The 21545-nt window shown below is 36.8% G+C and overlaps 1 protein-coding gene across 2 annotated transcripts in view; it reads left to right on the top strand.

The window, feature by feature from the left end:
- Nucleotides 1-21545, top strand: part of LOC114036730 (alcohol dehydrogenase class 4 mu/sigma chain-like) — a 53632-nt gene that overhangs the window by 17699 nt on the left and 14388 nt on the right. Inside the window, exons 7-9 of one of the 2 annotated variants that reach the window (XM_027853405.1) lie at nucleotides 2655-2790; nucleotides 4486-4624; nucleotides 12503-13685. In XM_027853405.1, coding sequence (XP_027709206.1) covers nucleotides 2655-2790; nucleotides 4486-4624; nucleotides 12503-12527 — 300 coding nt within the window. In that variant the 3' untranslated portion in view covers nucleotides 12528-13685. Of the gene's footprint in view, nucleotides 1-2654; nucleotides 2791-4485; nucleotides 4625-12502; nucleotides 13686-21545 lie in introns of those variants that run through there. The other variant, XR_003568362.1, reaches the window with a different exon arrangement.

Raw genomic sequence — 21545 nt, 5'->3', positions numbered from 1 at the left:
GGAAGGAAGGAAGGAAGGAGAAAAGAAACTAATACTTAGAAATAATATACTTTAATCTCAGTTTCTGTCTAGGAAGCAAGAAGTTACCTCTTAATACAGATTTGTTTTCCTATTTCATTTGACTTTAATGAAAAGTCAACAAAGTTTATTTTATTAAATTCACTGGGGTAAGATTTTGGTAATATATAGAAATGCTGATGATTTGTGTGGATTTATTTTATATCCTGCAACTTTGCTAAATTTGTTTATTATTTCAAATAATTTTCTACCTGATTTTCTAGGATTCTCTAAGTATACCATCATATCATCTGCAAAGAGTGATAGCTTTGTTTCTTCTTTGTCTATTCTAATTCTTTCTCAATTTCTTTTTCTTCTCTAATTGCTACAGCTAACATTTGTAGCACAATATTGAATAACAGTGGTGATAATGGACATCCCTTGTTTCACTCCCGATCTTATCGGAAATGCTTCTAGCTTACCCCCATTGCATATAATGCTTGCTGATGGTTTTTGATAGATACTATCTATCATTTTAAGGAAAACTCCATATATTCCTATGCTCTCTAGTGTTTTTAATAGGAATGGATATTGTATTTTTTCAAGTGCATTTTATGCATCTGTTGAGGTAATTGTATGATTTCTGTTAGTTTTGTTGTTGATACGGTCAATTATGATGATAGTTTTCGTAATATTGAACCAGCCCTGCATTCCTGGTATAAATCCTACCTGGTCATAGTGTATTATCCTCAAGATTAATGTTATTAAATCTCTTTGCTAATATTTTATTTAAAATTTTTGCATCTATATTCATTAGGGAAATTGGTCTATAATTTTCCTTCTCTGTTTTGGTTTTTCCCAGTTTAAATATCAGCACCATATTTGTATCATAAAAAGAATTTGGTAGGACTCTTTCACCTATTTTCCCAACTAGTTTATATAGTTTTGGAATTAGTTGTTCTTTAAATGTTTGATAGAATTCACTTGTAAATCCATCTGGCCCTGGAGATTTTTTCTTAAGGAGTTCATTGATGGCTTGTACAATTTCTTTTTTCTGAAATGGGGTTGTTTAAGTATTTTATTTCCTCGTCCATTATTCTGGGCAATTTATATTTTTATAAATATTCATCCATTTCACTAAGATTGTCAAATTTATTGGCATACAGTTGGGCAAAATAGCTCCTAATTATTGTTTTGATTTCCTCTTCACTGGAGGTAAATTCACCCTTTTCATTTTTGATGCTGGTAATTTGGTTTTCTTTCTTTTTTTAAAATCAAATTAACCAAAGGTGTATAAATTTTAGTGTTTTTTTTTCATAAAACCAGCTCTTAGTTTTATTTATTAGTTCAATAGTTTTCTTAATTTCAATTTTATTAATCTCTCCTTTGGTTTTCAGAATTTCTAATTTGGTATTTAATTGGGGATTTTTAATTTGTTCTTTTTCTAGCTTTTTTTTAGTTGCATGCCCAATTCATTGATCTCTTCTTTCTCTATTTTATCCATGTAAGCATTTAGAGATATAAAACATCTCCTAAGGACCACTTTTTCTGCATACCATAAGTTTTGGTATGTTGTCTCATTACTGTTATTCTCTTGGATGAAGTAATTGATTGTTTCTATGGTTTGTTGTTTGACCCACTCATACTTCAGGATTAAACTATTTAGTTTCCAATTAATTTTTAAGTCTATCTTTCCAATGCCCTTTATTACATGTGATTTTTATTGCATCATGATCTGAAAAGGATGCATGGGGTAAGATTTGAGGCATAGTTATATTGTTGATTCATGCTAGGCAGTATGTCTGGTGACACTGCTTTGATGATATTTCAGTGAATGAAATATTGTGAACATGATTTTTTTTTTCAATCACAGCATGGTGTTACATAAAAAGGACTGAATTTCAATGTCTAAGCTTTGGTACATCAGGGCTGAGTTCCAATCTTGGCTTGGCCACATGCTCCCTTGGGACCTTGGAGAAACGATTTCACTTTGCAGGGCTTCAGTCTCCTCATCTATAAAATGAAGAGGCTAGACTAGAGTGACTTCTAAGGTCCCGTTTTGCTCTAAATGTATGATCCTCTGATTCTGCCTTCTGTTTCCTGCCTTTGCAGGGAAGATGTCTATTGAAGGGGGACTGAGAACTGCAGAGTTTCTACAATATTCAAAAAAGTTTCATTACATGAGAAACCAAATCTATGCAAACATGTGGGGACATACTTCAGTTTCTTGGCATGACATTCCATCTCTCTTCTCCGTGCCTTTGTACAGACTGTCCCCCATGCTTGGTATGACTTTCCTCTTCACCTTTATGTCACTGAAACCCGAGTTCTTCTAATCTCAGGTCAAACACTACCTCCAACAGGAGGCTTGTTTTAAATCTTCCCAGCTGTCAATGCCTTTTGCCTACTCCAACACCCAAATTACCTTGAATTTACTTTCTAATTTTTTTATACTTACATATGTATAGGTTGGTGTCCCATCACATATATGTTGAATGTAGGATTCTTGAGGGGAAGGACAGTACCTGGAAAATAGATGCTTGTCGATCCATTCATTTGGGGAAGTGTGCTAATTGGTGGCAATGGAACAAGGCACAGATCTCTTCCCATTCTGATCAATACAATAAGAAGCACATTTTCTTTCATTTGTACATCAGATGGATGCCCTGGCTTCTTGCCATATGAATTATGGGACCAGCATAATAGTTGGCGATCCTCCAGCAGCTGCAACGATCACCTTTGATCCCATGCTGGTGTTCACTGGACGCACCTGGAAAGGATGTATTCTTGGTGGTAGGTGGCTGAAAATGAGGGGTTTTCATCCAGATAGAGAAAATTTAGTGTTTCCTATGAAACAGGCACTGTGCTAAGTGCTGAGAATACAAATACAAGTAAATAAAAAAATGACTGCTTCTAGTCTTAGGAAACTTGCAATCTAATGGGAGATGCCAACCTATGCAAGGCAGCCAGAGAAGGTGGGATGGGGAGCAAAGTCCAGAGAGTCATGAGCGGAGTCAGGAGAAATATGAAAATAGATGGCCAGGTCCTGGGCAAGAAATTTGGACTTGGATAGGGATTCATCAATCAGAGGAGGAGCCACAGTATTGGAAACATCTGAAGATGGAGGAAAAAGGTGTTGACACATAAATGTAAGGGACTGGACATCTGACGTGTCCTTTTCCAAGAGAGAAAGCCTATGATCTCACAATAATTTAACAAGCATTTCATGGCAGAGGATGGGGTGGGGGGCAATCTTTGAATAAAGATAAGACAACAAAATAAAGGGGAAATTTGAAGAAGATATCTAAAAGAAAAAAAATTAGATAACCAGGTCTTACACTGACTGTTACATCATAATGTCACCCCTAATGTAGCAAAAATCTTTATGACTAGAAGTTCTTTTTATTTGAATTTTTGTTATCTTTTTTATATTAGTTTAATTCCCAAGCGTATACTTCTATGCCCTCTTACACAGAGAGCCATTCTCTGTAACAAAAAGTAATAAAAAGAAGGGAGGAGGAGAGAGAAGTTCAGCAAAATTAACACATAACCAAGTGTACCAGTATATGCAATGTTCCTGGCAAATGGTGATGATTTTGCACTACCAAATGTACAGGATTGTAAAGACCACATGAGACAGGATATGGAGAGCACTTTGTAACTTGTCATCATAATACATTCCACAAGGCAGTAGCTGAAAAGGAAACTAGAGACAAAACCCATAAAATCATATTAGCTTTATAACAGAATCTGGTGCAGAATAAAGGATCCAGCCTGGAATCCAGATTCCCACACCTACTAGTTAAGCAACTGAGGAACGCATCTGGCTTCCCTGAGTTTTAGTTTTCTCAACTTTAACATACTTGTATTACCTCCATTACAGGGTTGTTTGAATATAACTATTTTGTGAATTATAAAGCCCTATGTAATAAATATGGGTTATTAGGCTATGGTGCCCAGACAGCATGATCAGTGCAGAATGAGGTTAGCTAGAAAAGGTTTCTTGGATAAAGTAAGATTTTGGTAAAGGACTTGATTGTCAAAAAGTATCTAAGTCCCCTCACTTTACTTTTTTCTTGTGAAAAAAGATCTTTTATATACTGCAAATATTTTATTAGATTTTCCTTTGATGCAAAAACATAAGGTCATATAAAATAAATGCTGTCATATTTAAGTCTAAAGTGAAATATACTTTAATAGTCTATGGATCCATGACTTCATCCATTTGGGTATGCAACCAGTGCGGATATTGAGCCAACCCCTCCCCACACACACCTCTTCTCATTTTGTACAGTTCTTGTCTATCTCCCTAGACAATCCACCCAATGCTCTGCTACCCATTAGAATGTAACCTCTTCATGTAAGACTGTTGTTGTTTTCCTTTGTGCCTTCCAATGCCCACCATATGGCAAGCATTTAATAAATGCTTGTTGATTGACTGACTTTTAATGCTTTATAAAGTAAAATACTGGTGCTTAATTTTTTAAGGTTGGAAAACCAGAGATGACCTCCCAAAACTAGTGTCTGACTTCATGGCAAAGAAATTTGACTTGGACCACATAATAACCCATGTTTTACCTTTTGATAAAATCAAAGATGGATTCAATCTGCTCCACAAAGGAGAAAGGTATATGTTTTTATGTTTATCACTCTCAAAAAATACAATTTGGGATAATACAAAATTTGGAAACAATCATCTTGGTTTTTTTTTTAATTTCTGACATCCACAAAATGAAAATATTATAGGATCAATACTACATTATTCCAGATGAAAGTAATGTTTTCCTTTATATTTTCATATTTTTTCAATCATCAGATCTAATAAATCCTGTTTCCTTCATAAAATGGAAGTCCATTTTGCTTATGTCACCTGAGTTCAGCGTAGCACAAAGAGGTCTAGATGTCGAGTCCATTAACTTCTGTCCAAATCCCAGTCCTGTAACTTGCTAACCATATGACCTTTGGCAACTACATTTCTCTGGTCCTCACTTTCTTTCTCTTTAAAGTGATGTGGCTGTGCTTGATACCTTCTATGGTCTCTAAGATGTGATCATGTGGGATAACCTCCTCTGTGTGTATTAACCCTTGGCATCGAATCCCCACGCTGGTAAGAAAGTGAAGGCAGAGAATGGATATGAATAGTGAATGACTTGAGTGTTACACCAAAACTGTCTCACTGGACTCTGGAAACAGGACAAGAGAACCTTTCTATACAAGATATAGCCCATGAAGCTTCTCAGACAAAGAGAAATGAATGATGGCACATGGAGTGTTGTGATAGGACAGAATTTCTTCTATTTCAATCTCAAGGTTGGGCACTGAGATAACAAAGTAGAGAAAACTGGATTGGTTTAAAAGCATATTTTCTCCACCCCATATCCTGGTGCCTATCCTTACTCAGAGCAATCTAAGAGTGCATTCTGCCATATTGCTCCCTTTCCCATCATGCATTTCTCTGGGTCCCAGTGGCATTACAGGTTACAAGAACAAAAGGTATTTGTGATCCATTGTTCAAAAAGCAATTTCCATTGATCTGGGAAGAATTGTATTTTCTTCCTGTTTTTTTTTTTTCTGAGTCCTCTCTCATCCTTCTCTAGCCTTTATATCTTTTTTATAAACTGAAGTTAGAGAATCAGATCACAAAGAGTAGACTGTACATGTCTACATGTGTGAACTGTTCTAAAACCATTCCTAAAAGTATCTTGAATATTCTAAACAACCAATTGCTACATTTGGAAAACAGTTGAATTCAGACAAACTAATTGTTTTCCAATTAACCAGTTGTGGGGGTGGAGCCAAGATGACAGAGTAGAAACAGTGACCTGCTTGAGCTGTTCCCCAAACCCCTCCAAATACCTGTTAAAAAAATGACTCTAAACCAATTAACCAGTTGTTTGACCAAATCACAGGCTCATAATAACATTACTGTATAGTTAACAGGGACCTCAGAGACCATCTAGCAGCTGGGGTGGGGAACCTGCAGCCTCGAGGCCATGTGTGGTCCTCTAGGTCCTCAAGTGTGGCCCTTTGACTGAATCCAAACTTCACAGAACAAATCTCCTTAATAAAAAGGTTTTTTCTATAAAACTTGGACTCAGTCCAAAGGCCACACCCAAAGACCTAGAAGGCCACATATGGCCTCAGGTTCCCTGCCCCTGAGCTTAACCTCTTCATTTACAACTGAGGAACCAAAGCCCAGGGAAATTAAGTGACTTGTCCAAAGTCACATGACAGTCCTGAAGTCTGTCTTCATCTGAGATTGTGCATAGATACAAATGCTACTACATTTGTTATTCAATATGGCACAGTAGACAACTAGACATGAGTTAGAGGAATGAATAAGAGAGTGACAATATGGAGTGCTATGAAAGGACCAAATCTCCTCAGTTTTGCTTTGTGATAATAACACTGGCAGAAAGAAGAGAGAAAAGCTAATGGAATTCAACAAGTCAGAGCTGATGAATATACAGAGCCCCTTTATGGGTGGTACTATTGAAACAAAAATTACAAAAAAGCTTTCCTTCTACCAACTCACTTCTTAAGTGTAGGTCAACTTTTTTAAAAAAGTTATTTATTTATTTTTAACATTTTTTTCTTTTAAAATTTTGAATTCCAGATTTGCTCCCTTCCTCCCACACCCTTTCCCACCCACTGAGAAAGTGACCAACATGATATAAATTATACATGTGAAATCAGGCATATCATATTAGCTATATCACCAAAAATAACAAAAGAAAGAAAGGAAATGAGAAAATTATACTTCAATTTACATTCAAAATTCATCAGTTCACTCTCTGGAGGTGGACAGTATTTTTTCATCGTGAGTCCTTTGGATCAGAGTAGCCAAGACTTTCACAGTTAATCATCATTACAGCATGGCTGTTACTGTGCACAATGATCTCCTGGTTTTCCTCACCTCATTTTGCAAAAGTTCATATAGGTCTTGCCATGTTTTTTTGAAACCATCCCCCTTGTCATTTTTTAGAGCACAATAGTACTCTATCACAATCATATGCCACAATTTGTTCAGCTATTCCCCAAATGATAAGCATTCTCATAATTTCCAATTTTTTGCCACAAAAAGAGTTGCTAAAAATGCTTTTGTACATATAGGTCCTTTTTCTTTTCCTTTTATCTCTTTGGGGTACAGACTTAGTAGTGGTATTGCTGGATCAAATGGTAAGCACAATTTTATAGCCCTTGGGCATGATAATCCAGATTGCTCTCCAGAATGGTTGGACAAGTTCACAACTCCACCAACAGTTTATTAGTGTACCTATTTTCCCTCTAGCATTTGTCATTTCTGATAGGTGACAGGTGGTACCTCAGAATTGTTTTAATATGCATGTCCCTAATCAATAATGATTTTGAACATTTCTTCATATAACTATAGATAGTTTTGATTTCTTCTTCTGAAAACTGCCTATTCATATCCTTTGACCTTTTATCAATTGGGGAATGGATCTTATTTTTATAAATTGGATTCAGTTCCCTATATATTTGAGAAATGAGGCCTTTATTAGAGAAGTTTGCTGTAAATTGTTTTTGATATTACTTCATTGTTTATGATACCTTTTTAGCAAAATATAGCTTCCCTGATTATCTCTTTTAATTAAGTTTGGTTTTGGTTTTGCTTTCTCAGAGATCATAATTGCTACCTCTGCCCTCTTCACTTAAACTGAAGCTTAATATACTGTTCCAGCCCATCATTTCAATTCTGTGTGTGTCTTTCTGTCCCAAGTGTGTCTCTTGTACACAGAACATTGTTGGATTCTGGTTTCCAATCCATTCTGCTATCTGCTTCCTTTCTGTGGGTTAGCTTATCTCATTGATATTCATAGTTATGATCACTAACTGCATTTCCCTTTGTCCCATTTTCCTCTGTTTATCTTTCTCTGTCTTTTTGTCCTATCTCTCCTCAAAAGTCTGTCTTGCTTCCAACTGCTTCTCCCCTAACCTACCCTCCCCCTTGTCATCCTCCCCCCATATCTCTTATTCCCTTCATCTTCTATCTGCCTATTGGGTAAAATAGATTTCTATATCAAATTCTGTGTGTGTGTAGATATATATGTGTGTAGGTATGTTCTTTCCTCTTTGAATCTATTTTGATGAGAATGAGGTTTAAACATTGTCTGCCACCACTCTATTTTCCCCGCTTCCTTATGTACCTTCTTTATGTGAGAAAGTTTGTGCCATTCTACCTCTCCCTTCCTACCACTCTCACTGCATCCCTCTTTCCCACTCTTATAATCTTTTGGGGTTTTTTTGGAGATCGTGCCAACATAATCAATCCACACTCATGCCTATGAGTCTATACAGATTCCTTCTAACTGCCTGATAATGATAAAGTTCTTAGAAGGAATTAACATGTATCATCTTCCCATACAGGAATGTAAACCATTTAACTCCATTGAGACAAGTTTAACTTTATTGAGTCTTTTATGATTACTCTACTATGTTTACCTCTTTATACTTCACGTGAGTTTTGTGTTTAAGTGTTAATTTTTCTATTCAGCTCTGGTATTTTCATCAGGAATGCTTGGCAGTCCTCTATTTTATCTGTTATTTAGTTGTTTTTCTCTCATGTCTGACTTTTTGTCACCCCATTTGGGAATTTCCTGGCAAAGATAATGAAGTGGTTCACCATTTCCCTCTCCAGCTCATTGTACAGATGAGGAAAATGAGGCAAACAGAGTTAAGTGATTTGCGCAGGGTCACATAGCCATGAAATACCTGAGGTCAGATTTGAATTCAGATCTTCCTAACTCCAGGCCTGGTGCTCTATCCACTCTGCCACCTTGTAGCCCCTGTTTCATTAAATATCCATTTTTCCCCCTGAAGGATTATATTCAGGTTTGCTAGGTAGACTATTCTTTTTTTAATTAATTAATTTATTTTTGGTTTTCAACATTCATTTCCATAAGATTTTGAGCTGCAAATTTTCCCCATATCTCCCCTCCCCCATCCAAATATTCTATTCTCTCCTCTGACCCTATCCCTCCACTAAAGTGTCTGCTTCTTATTACCCCCTCCCCCAATCTGCCCTCACTTCTACCATCCCCCTGCTCTCTTATCTCCTTCCCCCCTATTTTCCTGTAGGGTGAGATAGATTTCCATACCCAATTGAACGTGTATGTTATTCTGTCCTTAAGACAAATCTGATGAGAATAAGATTCACTCATTCCTTCTCATCTTCCCCCACTTCTCCTCCACTGTAAAAGCTTTCTCTTGTCTACTTTATGTGAGATAATTTACCCCATTCTACCTCTCCCTTTCTCCTTCTCCCAGTATAATCCTCTCTCACCCCTTAATTTAATTTTTTAGATATCATCCCTTCATCTTCAACTCACCCTGTGCCCTCTGTCTATACATATATGTGTGTATATATATATATACATACACACACACACGCATATATATACATCCATATACACATATACATAAATTTTTTTCTTCTCCAATTACCCTAATACTGAGAAAGGTCTCATGAATTACAAATATCATCTTTCCATGTAGGAATGTAAATAGTTCAACTTTAATAAATCCCTTATGATTTCTCTTTCCTGTTTACCTCTTCATGCTTCTCGAGTCTTATATGTGAAAGTCAAATTTTCTATTCAACTCTGGTCTTTTCATCAAGAATGCTTGAAAGTCCTTTATTTCACTGAATGTCCATTTTTAACCCTGACGGATTATACTCAGTTTTGCTAGGTTGATGATTCTTGCTTGTAATTCTAGTTCCTTTGACCTCTGGAATATCATAATTCCAAGCCCTCTGATCCTTTAGTGTAGAAGCTGTTAAATCTTATGTTATCCTGATTGGGTTTCCACAATACTTGAATTGTTTCTTTTTATTTTCTCCTTGACCTGGAAACTCTGGAATTTGGCTTTAATATTCCTAGGAGTTTTCCTTTGGGGATCTCTTTTAGGAGGTGATTGATGGATTCTTTTGATTTCTTTTTATCCTCTAGATCTAAATATTGGGCAATTTTTCTTGATAATTTCTTGAAATATTATGTCTAGATTCTTTTTTTATCATGACTTTCAGGTAGTCCAATAACTCTTAAATTATTTTTCCTTGATCTATTTTCCAGGTCACTTGTTCTTCTGATGAGATAGTTCACATTTTCTTCTATTTTTCATTCTTTTGACCTTGTTTTGTTCAAGTCTCATGGAGTCATTAGCTTTCACTTGCCCAATTCTAATTTTCAAGGAATTTCTGTCTTCAGTGAGCTTTTGTAACCTCTTTTTCCATTTAGCCAATTTTGTTTTTTAAGTGAATATTTTCTTCAGTATTTTTGGTGCCTTTTTTACCAAGCTGTTTATTCTCTTTTCATAATTTTCTTGCCTCACTCTCATTTCTTTCCCCAATATTTCCTCTACCACTCTTATCTTTGTCTTTAACTCTTCCAGGAATTCTTGCTAGCCTTGGGTCCAATTTGCATTTTTTTTCTTTGAGGCTTTACTTATAGCTGTTTTCACATTGTCGTCTTCTTCCGAGTTTATGTCTTGGTCTTCCTGCCCCCACAATAGTTTTTTATAGTCATTGTCTTTTTTTAAAAACAATTTTCCCAGTCTATTTCTTTACTTTGAACTTTATGTTAAATTTGGATTCTGCTCACCTGAGGGTGGGAAAGCACTGTTCCAGGCTTCATGCATTTTTTGTGCTGCTGTTTTTAGAGCTAGTTCTGGGGATCTGCAAGTTTTTGATGCTTCTAAGGTGGTGTGATCTTGGGAGAGGTGTGATCACTACTGCCCTGGTCTGTACTCTGGTCTTTACCCAGGAAGGGCCTCTGTTCCCCTGTAGCCACAAATGTTAGCACTCCTCTTGGTTCTGCAACCATAGTGACCTAATTCCATCCTAGAACTATGACCCAGAACTGGTTATGGGCAATAGAGCTGCCAATCAGCATCAGCTGTAACCAGTGCCCACAAAGAGTCCCCATAATCTCTTTCTGACTAGTTGTCTGACTCCCTTACTGTTTCTGGGCTGGGAGCTCCCGAAACTGCTGCTATTGAAGTGGTCATCTCCAAGGCCCAGAACTGGTACTCCTATCATACTCCAGGCCTTCACCTACTTTGGTGTCATAGATCTCTCCTGCAGACTTCCTAAGTTATCTTAGACTGGGAAAAAATATCTCTGATTGACCTTTTGTTGGCTCTACCATTAAAATTTGATTTGAGATGTTATTTTAAAGTTCTTCAGAAAGGAATGTTGGGCAAATTCAGTCCTAGCCTGTACTCTGCTATCTTGGATTAACTTGAGCAGTTAAGCTCCAAGAATTAGAAGACCATTGAAGAATCTGGAAATTTGAAAAGAACCTTAGTAATCATCTATTCCTGACCTTATGTTTTAATTTTTTAAATTAATCCAAATCTGCCTTTTCTCCCTCCTATCTTCCCATCCTCAAATGAAAAAGAAGAAAAATAAAGTTATTGTAATAAATATGTATAGTCAAGCAATATACATTCTTACAATGGTCTTATACCTGTGTATGTGTATATATACATGTGTTATACACACAAGCATATACGTGTTTGCATGTGTGTACATACATATTATCTACATATATACATGTGTGTAGCATGTTTCATCATGAGTACTCTGGAACTGATCACAGTTGATCACAGTTCTTAAGCTTTCAAAGTTGTTTGTTTTTATAGTATCATTGTTATTGTATAAATTGTTTCTCTGGTTCTTCTCACTTCACTCTGTGTCAGCTCATACAGATCCTCCTAGATTTCTCAAAAAACATCCTCTTCATAATTTCTTAGAGCACAATAGTGTTCCATCACTTTCGTATATCATACCTTTTTCAGTCATTCCTCAACTGTTGGGCATTCCATCAGTTTCCCATGTTTTTCCACTGCAAAAAGAACTATTTTAAATATTTTTGTACATAAGGATCCTTTTTCTCATTCTTTGATTTCTGTGCAGAAATAGGTTGCATTTAATGGCATCATGTAGGAGACAAGAATCTCTCTTTTTAAGGACAGGAGAAGAAATGCAGTCACATTATATAAATCTACTAATCTGTCTGAGCTCCTCCTCTTTGTCAAGTACTTCAGTATTAGTGTTATGCATTCTATTTTCCTGGAGAGCAAAGAATCAAAAATTCATAGATTCACATCTGGAAGGAAGCAGAGCTCATCTATTCCTAGTCTCTCACTTTAGAAACGTAAAAACTGAATCCTGCTCTTACATATAAAACACACCTCTTCTCAAGACTAGGGGAAATAGCCTTAGGCTTCACTGACCTCCAAATATCCTTTAGGTTGCTGATTGCCCCCTCCCCCATCCCCCAGGTTTTGCAAATTGATCTTTCAGATTCATCATTCATTTAATAAGCAGTAGTTCATTTGAAATGAAGCAGCAGTATTTCATTTGCTATCTCTATACACACTAAATAACAAGGTGCATAATACGTAGGCCCCAATATGGAATTATCCTTATTGGGAGATATGGAAACAAGCTATTAACAGGAACTAACATTTTCTCTTTCAGCGTTCGAACAGTCCTGACTTTTTGAACTAGGAAGTGATAGGAAGTACCTGTGGATCCATCAATAGTCTCATTCTCTGGTATTTCATTTTCATATAATAACCATAGGGCATATATGGATCTTTCATGTGGGTAAAACATGAGACAGAAATTAAACATGTTAGAAAAAATAAACACAACTTCTTAAATTAGGGATTAACATGATCGCTAACATAATTTAATTTACCTGGGAGAGTAGTAAGGTACTACTGGTAATCTTAAGATTTTTGGTGTTTCATCTAAAGAAAGTGATTTATATTGGACTAGAAATCATCAGATAAAGGTGTAAGCTCTTCTTACTTTTTACTAAAGTGGATATTTTAAGGGAAATGATAATATCCATGCATTAAATTAATGAGTGTAAAGGACAGCTCCTTATAGGATTCTAATTATCTATTTCAAATGAGGTAGGCAAGACAGATGGGATTATGTTATTGTAATACCCTAAACCAGATATTATCTGTTTTAAGTATTGACAAGGAAGGTCTTATAAAGACTTTTCAAATTATATTTCAAAATATACATACATATACGTACAAATGTTTTATATATATTTACATATCTATGACTATATACATTATATATACACTCGACAAAAAGCCTGCATCTGTCATCTTCCTTGTCTTATCCCCTTATATTTCAAAGAATATGAATACTTTGTAGTATCTCTTTCAAAAAATCAATTGAATTCATAAAGTAAAATAGTACATTTGTCATATGATACAGTTTACTTGCTTCAATTAAGAAACATGAATGTATATTTTAAAGAAAGTATATCATTCATTTACATACAACAAGTATTTATCTAGTATATTTTGTGCACCATGCCCTATATTATACACTGGGGTTACAAAGCAAAAAACAAGAATGATAATTCCTGCCTTCAAGGAGCTGACAGTATTTTCATACATTTCATATATTTTTATAATTCATTTCAAGAAGCATTGTCAAATAATTTGATGTAAATTTTAAAATAAGTGTGGAATAAGAGAAGAGAGATTATACAAAGACTGAGTACCAAAGTTTAGAAAAAATGTGCATTTTTCCTATTTTGAATTGAGTGATAAAAATATATTCTGAATCCCTTTATGAGAATTTCCAAATGAACATGCAATTCAGTTTTAATAAAGCCAATTCTGTATTGATATTCCTTTGCTGGTGTGGATATAAATTCTTCTGAATGAGAAATTATGCCTAATATTTTCTTTTTAAAATTTTCTTTATTTTATTTTTAATAATGAAATAAAACAAACATTTCTATTACACAGTAGAATAAAGAAAAAAGATGATAGCACATGAAACTGCAAAGCTTTTATGTACAACTTGTTATTCCTTTTAAATATATAATAAAGGTATTGTGTAACTTTTTTTCTTCCCTCCCCACCCCTGCCCTACAGATGGCTACCATTAGACATAAATATGCATGTGTATATAGGTACATATACATATACAAACATATTATATATGTAAAATCATTCTATATATACTTCTATGTGATAGCATCCCCCTTCATAAGTCCTTTGTAGTTAATTTTGGTATTTATGATAGTCAAAATGACTGTAATAGTCAAATGACTTACCCAAAGTTGTTTCAAAAACAATATTGCTTTTACTATATATGATGTTCTCTTGGTTCTGCTCATTTCACTCTTCATTATTTTGTGCAAGTTTTTCTAAGATCATCAAGTCATCATTTCTTATAGCACGATAGTATTCCACCACAATTTTATACCACAACTTGTTTAGCTATTCCCCAATTGACAGGCATCCTCGCGGTTTCCAGTTCTTTGTCACCACAAAGAGAGCTGCTATAAATATGTTAGAACATATAGGTTCTTTTACCTTTTCCCTAATTATCTTTGGAAACAGACCTAGTAGTGGTATTGCTGGGTCATAGGGTTATAGGCAGTTTAACAACTCCTTGAGCATAATTCCATATTGCTGTCCAAAATGGTTCCATTATTCTTAAGCCATCTTTGTACTTCATCCCTGCATCTCAAATCTTCTGTGGTAAGTTACATAACAGGAGTTATGGCAGGAGATCTTATTCTGGATTAAAAAAGAATTTGTTCACTATATTTCAACATAATTGGTTTCCTTTGGAATCCTGTGTACTTCATTTTATACATCATTCCGAGCCTGTCAAAGAGGTCGAATACTCCTGCTTCTTGTACCAGGCATATGAATTTCGATGTCCAGTCCTATGCTATCTTCTTCTTTTCCTGTTCTGAGACAGTCCTCTGGCATAAGGGAGTACCCCCTGTGAGGATTTAGGGTTTCCAGTTGACCTTTGTTTTCTACAACTGGCATACAGTGCCACATTCCCCTGGCATAGGTGTAGCTGTCAATAGATTAAGTCCTTGTTCCAGCACCCAGTTTAGACCTAAGGAAAGGCCCATGGGCCAGCCAGAGACTGGTAGAAAAACAACCTCTTAATGAGTTCAGGTGCTGAGAATAACATGTTAAGCAATAGGAGTCAAATCAATGAAAAGTTTATTGCAAGCAATGGGGAAGATGGGGGAGGGAAGAGAGGACAAGGGAACCCACCATACAGTGCAGGCATACACATCAACATAGAGAATAATTCACATAAGGCCAGCATTGTGCTGAACAGTACAGAGACACTGCTCAATTCAGCAGAAAGAGTATGCTTCAAAGTGCCCTTCTGAGGGTGCGGTTCTTATACTCTTATTCTGGATAACCCCCTTTTAGCTGGCTGAGTTTCATATCCAATCCAAGACAAAATATTGGGGGAGGGCTGTTGTTTGGGAGGAAAAAAAAACAAGCTGACAGTAGACAAAATATTATTTGGGGGACACAGCTGTACTAACCTTTGAAAAATATTATCAGTATTTTTCCGTGAATATATTCTATAACTTTACAGCCTCCCTTAAAAGGAAACTGTCATGGTGGTCTCAAGACCACCAGATCTAATCTTATAACACTTCCCCATTGCCTGGATGGCACATCTCCACTTGAAGTCTGAGTCTAGAGGATTAGGGAGGCATCCCTTCTCCCTTTTTTCCTCCATCTCCTATCTTCCTCCAGGGCTCTGGTCCAGATTATCCAAATTAGCCCAGAGCTGCTTTTAGATGGGTTAATGGAATAACACCACCTCTTGCCAGTGTGAGAACTCAGATGCCAAGAACAGGAAAATTTTTAGTCCCAACTATCTATAAAATGATGGTCTTCAACTCTTTCATGGCTCTTCAAATTCTATCATTCTCCTAAACACTGGAGCCTCCTGAGATACCCAAAGTCCAAGTTTTTGTTTAATCTAGAAATAAAGACTGAAGAGATTTTCCTCCCTTTCCCAGAAATGAAAAATTCTAAAAAAATTCTCAGTTCTAGTTGATATTTCTCCAATGGGGAACTCAATGCATTCACTTTTGTCCTGACAGTAAAATGAGAAACATAGAAACATTCTTCCATCAACCTGGTCTGGTAGGAAAATAATCAAGAATTGCATCTAGATGACTTGGGTTCAAATTCTGGCTTTGCTACTATTTGGGGGCAAATCACTTCACCATTCTGGGCCTCAGTTTCTTCATCTGTAAAATGGGTGATTAGATGGCTTGGTCCCTAAGATCCCTTCAGTGCTATATCTTTGATTCTATGACCAAGAAGTCAATGAATCTGCTGAGAAGTTTTTTTTTTTTTTTAATAAGACCTCAGATCACAAACTAAGGAGAAACCGAGTGACAACTGGAACTCTGCCTGTTCTCCTCTGACAAGCTCTACAAAACGAGCATTGATTGTCTAAAACCTGCCAATACAGAAATCTCACGTTAAATTTGGCTGCTTTTACTTTGCATACCTTCTTTGATGTACCTTTTAAAGTGTGTCACAGACCTTGAGTACATGGTGGAAGAGATATGGTTTGGCAACAGTTCCAAAGACCTGGGGGCTTTTGCTGACTTCATGGTTAATATGAGGGAACAAAATGTCACTCAAAAGACAAAAAAGTGAATTAAGTCTTGCACTACATGAGTACAAATTGCTTTTGTCTTTATATCTCCAGCACACAGCAGTCCAGTGTCTCACACATAGTAGGTACTTAATAAATTGGATTGGGAGGTGAGAGTTCCAGTGTACTCTGCACTGAACAGCCCATATCTGGACTTTATATTCAATTCTGGGCACCACATTTTAAAAGTTGGATCATATCAGAGCAGTGTAACGATGATAGTGATAGCACTTGAAGGTATCGTATGAGACTCCATTAAGAGAAATGAGCCTGAAGGAAAGAATACTGGGGGCACTACGTAATAGCTATGTTCATTAGTCATGTGGAAGGCGGATTAATTCATTCAACTTCAAATCACAAGGGAGAATAAGGAAGTCATACAGAGGCAGGTTATGGATCGATATACAAAGAATTTCCAAATGATATTCCTTGTCTAAAAATGGAATGAACTATCTCTTGAGATAGTTCCTCATTATGGAAAGTGTTAAAACAGAAACCAGATGACAAAATCTCATAGAAGAATTCAAACACTGGGAAGGGGCCTTTTGGGAAGTGGCTTGGACTATATAATCTTCATGCTTCCTTCCTGTTCAAGGATTCTATGACATCTTATTTTAGGCTAGAGCAGCCTTCCTGATTGTCAATCAGTCAATCGTCAAGTATTTATCACATGCCTACTATGTGCATTGTGCTAGGTGCTGGGGATAGAGGAGAGGAAATTAAATAGTTCCTGCCCTCAAGAAGGGTACATTCTTCCAGAGCAATCATCTCTCACAATATTCTGTACAGGCCACTACTTTCTATCTCCAATTCTTTAACAAATTCATTGTGTGACATTGAACAAAACGCTAAAACCTCTGTGAACTTCAGATTCATCATCTGCAAAATAAGAAGGCTAGTCTACGTGGTGTCTGTGAACTTATAGAATCATTGATTTGAAGCTGCAAGGGACCTTATAGTCCATCAAGTCAAATTCTCTCATTTACAGATGAAGAAACTGAGTCACAGAGGCATTAAGTGACTTGCCCAATGTCACAGAAGTCATGTGTCTAAGGTAGAATTTGAACTCAGTTCTTCCTGACTCCCAGTTCAGTTCTCTATCCCCTACATCACACTGTTTCTCTTGCTTATAAATCCAATGAGTTCCATTCTACTTATACCTAAGGCCAGCCCTTAATGGGTGAGTATGAACTACACATAGGATCACGTGAACTACTTCCCACAAACATAACTTCCCTTCAAATCCCCTCTCAGGTTACAGCAATATCTGCCTCTTGTATTCCTGTGGCGAAAAAAATGAAAGATAATTGTCACCACAATTTAAACTTCCTCAATTTGATAGTTGTGGAGACCATTATGTGGAGGAACTAAAGAAATTTAGCATGTTGGAGAGAAGACTCAGTGTGGTAGGGGAAAGGAAGGTTCATGGTAGCTTCACTCAAGAACTTGTGGAAGAAAGGTTAATTGTGTTCTGTTTGACCCCATAGAGTAGAAATTGGAAGGCTTGACAGCAGCAAAAACTTCATTAAAAACTAGAACTAACTAAAGATGGGATGGCTTGCCTCAAAAATTACAGGCTCTCCCTTCTTAAAAGTCTTCAAATGGGCACTGAATGGCCCTTTGTAGGAGGCCCTTTGTAGTGGCCATTCTTTGCTTTTATTAGTTAAATTAGTTGACCATTGAGGTCCTTTCCAATCCTAAATTTTAGGATTCTGCAAGATGTCCCCCTCTAAGCTATGCTTATTTATAGGCAAATGTTTTTGTTTGTTTTTCCTGCATTTTGTTTGTTGAATTTTCTTTTTAAGGGGAACCAATTTGATTGCTTCATCTCCCTGAGTCTGTTTCTAGGTGGAATAATATCTATCGAGTACTCTCTGAGCCTCAGGTTCCATATCTGTAAAATGGAGATAATAATAGCATCCACCTCACAGGGTTGTTAGGAGGATCAAATTTTTATTTATACACACACACACACGTATACACTCACACATATGTATACATACATACATATACACACATATATGTTAATTTGTATGTGTGTGTGTGGCTCTGCAAATCTTAAATTTCTATATTAGTAGCTATGATGAATATTAATTATCTGCAGAAAGAGGTTCACAATCTTTGCACTACTCACCTCCCTGGGATATTATGAGGAATGTGTTGCATGAACTTCAAAGTGCTATAGAGACGTGAATTATTAGAGAAACTTTAGACTTACCAGCAATGCTTAGAGGCCAACTCCTTCTATGAGCTCTGTGAATGGCCTCCTCCTAGTTGGTGGCACAAGTCATAGGAAGGCTTGTGAGGAATAGTTGGGAAGGCTGTAGGAGCTTGTTTTGGAGCATCTGTGTGGGCCAGGTTTGCGTGACAAAGAAAGACCTTGAGGCATGCCAGGGCTGAAGTACACCCTTATGGTTTGGCTCTCATTCTTGGCAATCATTCCTCAAAATGAGATTAACAGGGATTTGACTCTGTTGGGGTAGAGCCACATTTACTCTCCCTGTAAATTTTGTCATCCTAATGAAGAGAGCCTTGTTTTGGAGTTGGGAGGGGGGAGAATAGCAGAAATCACAGAGTTAGCACTAAAAGGGATCTCAGAGAACTTTTAGTTCAACCCCTCATTTTGCAGAGGAAGAAACTGAGGACCAAGGAGATCAAGTGACTTGTCCAAGGTCATACAGGTATTAAATGTTAGAGGTGAGATTTGAACCTAAGTCCTTTGACTTCAGAGCTGGTGCTCTTCCATTGTGTCATGACCCTTGACATCAGTGATGAGTTATAGCAGGTTCCTGACTAGATTACTTCCCAGTACTCATTTGGAGAATTAGACAATAAGACCAACCCTAGGGGAAAAATTGATTTTTTTCTTGATTTTTTTCTTTCTTTTCTTCTTTTTCTCAGTTTCTCACTCTTTGCCTTCCATTAAGAATGCTCTATTCCTATAGCTATGCTGTCGTGAGGAGAAAGGAGGGGAGGAGAAATCACATTTTGAGTGATCAGAAGTGGAGAAGTCAGAACCACTTTCTCCCTAATCGTCCAAGCCACATCTTAGTGACTCAGTTCGATTTTGCAATTGTACAGAGCTGAGTCATTTCAGCAACATCATATTCAGAATTGTGTCAAAATGACCCCATTTTCATTGGACCCCAATAGTACGATTCCTTCTTACAATCTTACCTTTGAAGATATTGCTTATTGTGTGGGTATGCTGAGGTTAAGATGGAGGATAGAAAGGGGTGGAGGGGAAGAGGAGGAGAATGGTAGACTCACCTTGATTTGATACAAACAAAAACTATTAGATCTATCCAAAAGTAGAATGGAGGTCTTCAAGTGGAAACTGGATAGCCACTTGTTAGGTATGTTGTAGAAAAGTATGAGTTAATCTAAATGACTCATTTGAGATCTATTCCAACTTGGAGATTCTGTGATTCTATGACCAAGACTAATTTATCTGTCATTTACTTGAACATGAATATTCAATGTGGCAAAGTAGAAAGGAGACTGGCTTGGGATCAGAGGACTCGGGCTCATATTGTATTTCTGATGGCTACTTACCAAGTGATTTGGGGCAAGATAGATAACCTTTGTGAATCTCAGTTTACACATCTGTAAAATGAAAAGATAGAACTAAGCTGACCTTTGAAGTCCTTTCCAGCTTTATGGTCCTATGATCTGTGATTCAATATGTGACACAATGATGTCCATGTGATAGACCGAACTATTTCCTGAATTCAAATATAAGAAGCTTAACTTGCCTTAACTGAGATTTTAGAGGGTCCCATAACCCAACATGCAATTATGGAGAATTTATAGTTATCACCTGTGACCTGTCACAGTTATCTTTGAAGATGCAAAGGTCATCCACTGCATCCCAGGCCATGGCCAGTCATCCTGAGTTTTTTCTTGCCATTGGACTTGGATGACTCTGGAAGAGAGATTGAGGCTGATGATTTTGTGCAACTTTGCCTCACTTAAATCTAACTCACTAGCAAGTCAAGACATCACCTGGTGATATCATTGGTCCTCTTTGAAAACAAAGTATCAACAACAACAACACAAATATACTTGGTAACTAGGGTAGGTGGCTTTTTCTTGGAGCTGGGCCTAGAAGAGGGATTAGATATGGCAGGCTTATCCCCCGCTGGCAAGAGTAGAAACAAAAGAAATTGTTGCAGTGACAAATTGAGACCCAATATTAAGAACATATTCCTAATAATTAAAATGATGCAAAAATGTAATGGGCTGCCTTAAGTAAGAGGTAAAAAGCTTCATTTCAGGTCTTAAAGCAAAGGTTTAATGGCCACTTGTCAAGTATGGAGCAGAGATTTTTGTTTAGATGTGGCCTCTTACGAACCTTCCAACTCTGGGATTCTGGGATTCAGTGAAAAGGAAAAGAAACTCAGGATAAAAACATGAAGGCATGGGAGGATCAGGTTAAGTGCTTTCAGGTTTTGTTTTTGTTTTTGTTTTTGTTCTTAAGGATGGATGAGATCAGGGCATGGTTATTGGCAGCAGAGAAAGAACTGGTAGATAACAGACTTACAATGAGAATAAGAGAGTCAATGATCAAAGGGCAAACTCCCAGAGGAGTTGTATTTAACCTAACATCTCCCATGGGCTAGCTAAGTAAGGGCATAAGTAGAGAGGTTAACCTTGGCAAGGAGAAAGGTCATTTCATCCTCAAAGACTGGAACAAAGGAAGAGAGAATGTGCATGTGTGTGTGTGTGTGTGTGTGTGTGTGTGTGTGTGTGTGTGAAAGGGAGAAGGATTTTGAGGTGTAGTGTAGGCAGGATTGTGGGAGTAACAACTATGGGGAAAATATATATGACATACTTTCAGCTCTCTGGGAAGAATATATTCATGATAAACTTTTAGGTTTTATCTGCTTCATTAACATTTTCTTCATGCTTTCTTAAGCATATAAAATCAACACAACAATTAATTAAGCCCTGATTGAAATCTGTTTGCCAATGCCAATGTGTGAATTCCCATGCTGAAAACTTAACAATCAGCTCATGAAAGGAAGTCTGTGCTGGCTCC

This window comes from Vombatus ursinus, unplaced genomic scaffold (genome assembly GCF_900497805.2).
Source record: "Vombatus ursinus unplaced genomic scaffold, bare-nosed wombat genome assembly UNPS02009975.1, whole genome shotgun sequence".
Taxonomy (NCBI): domain Eukaryota; kingdom Metazoa; phylum Chordata; class Mammalia; order Diprotodontia; family Vombatidae; genus Vombatus; species Vombatus ursinus.
This window is presented reverse-complemented; position numbering and strand designations above follow the sequence as displayed.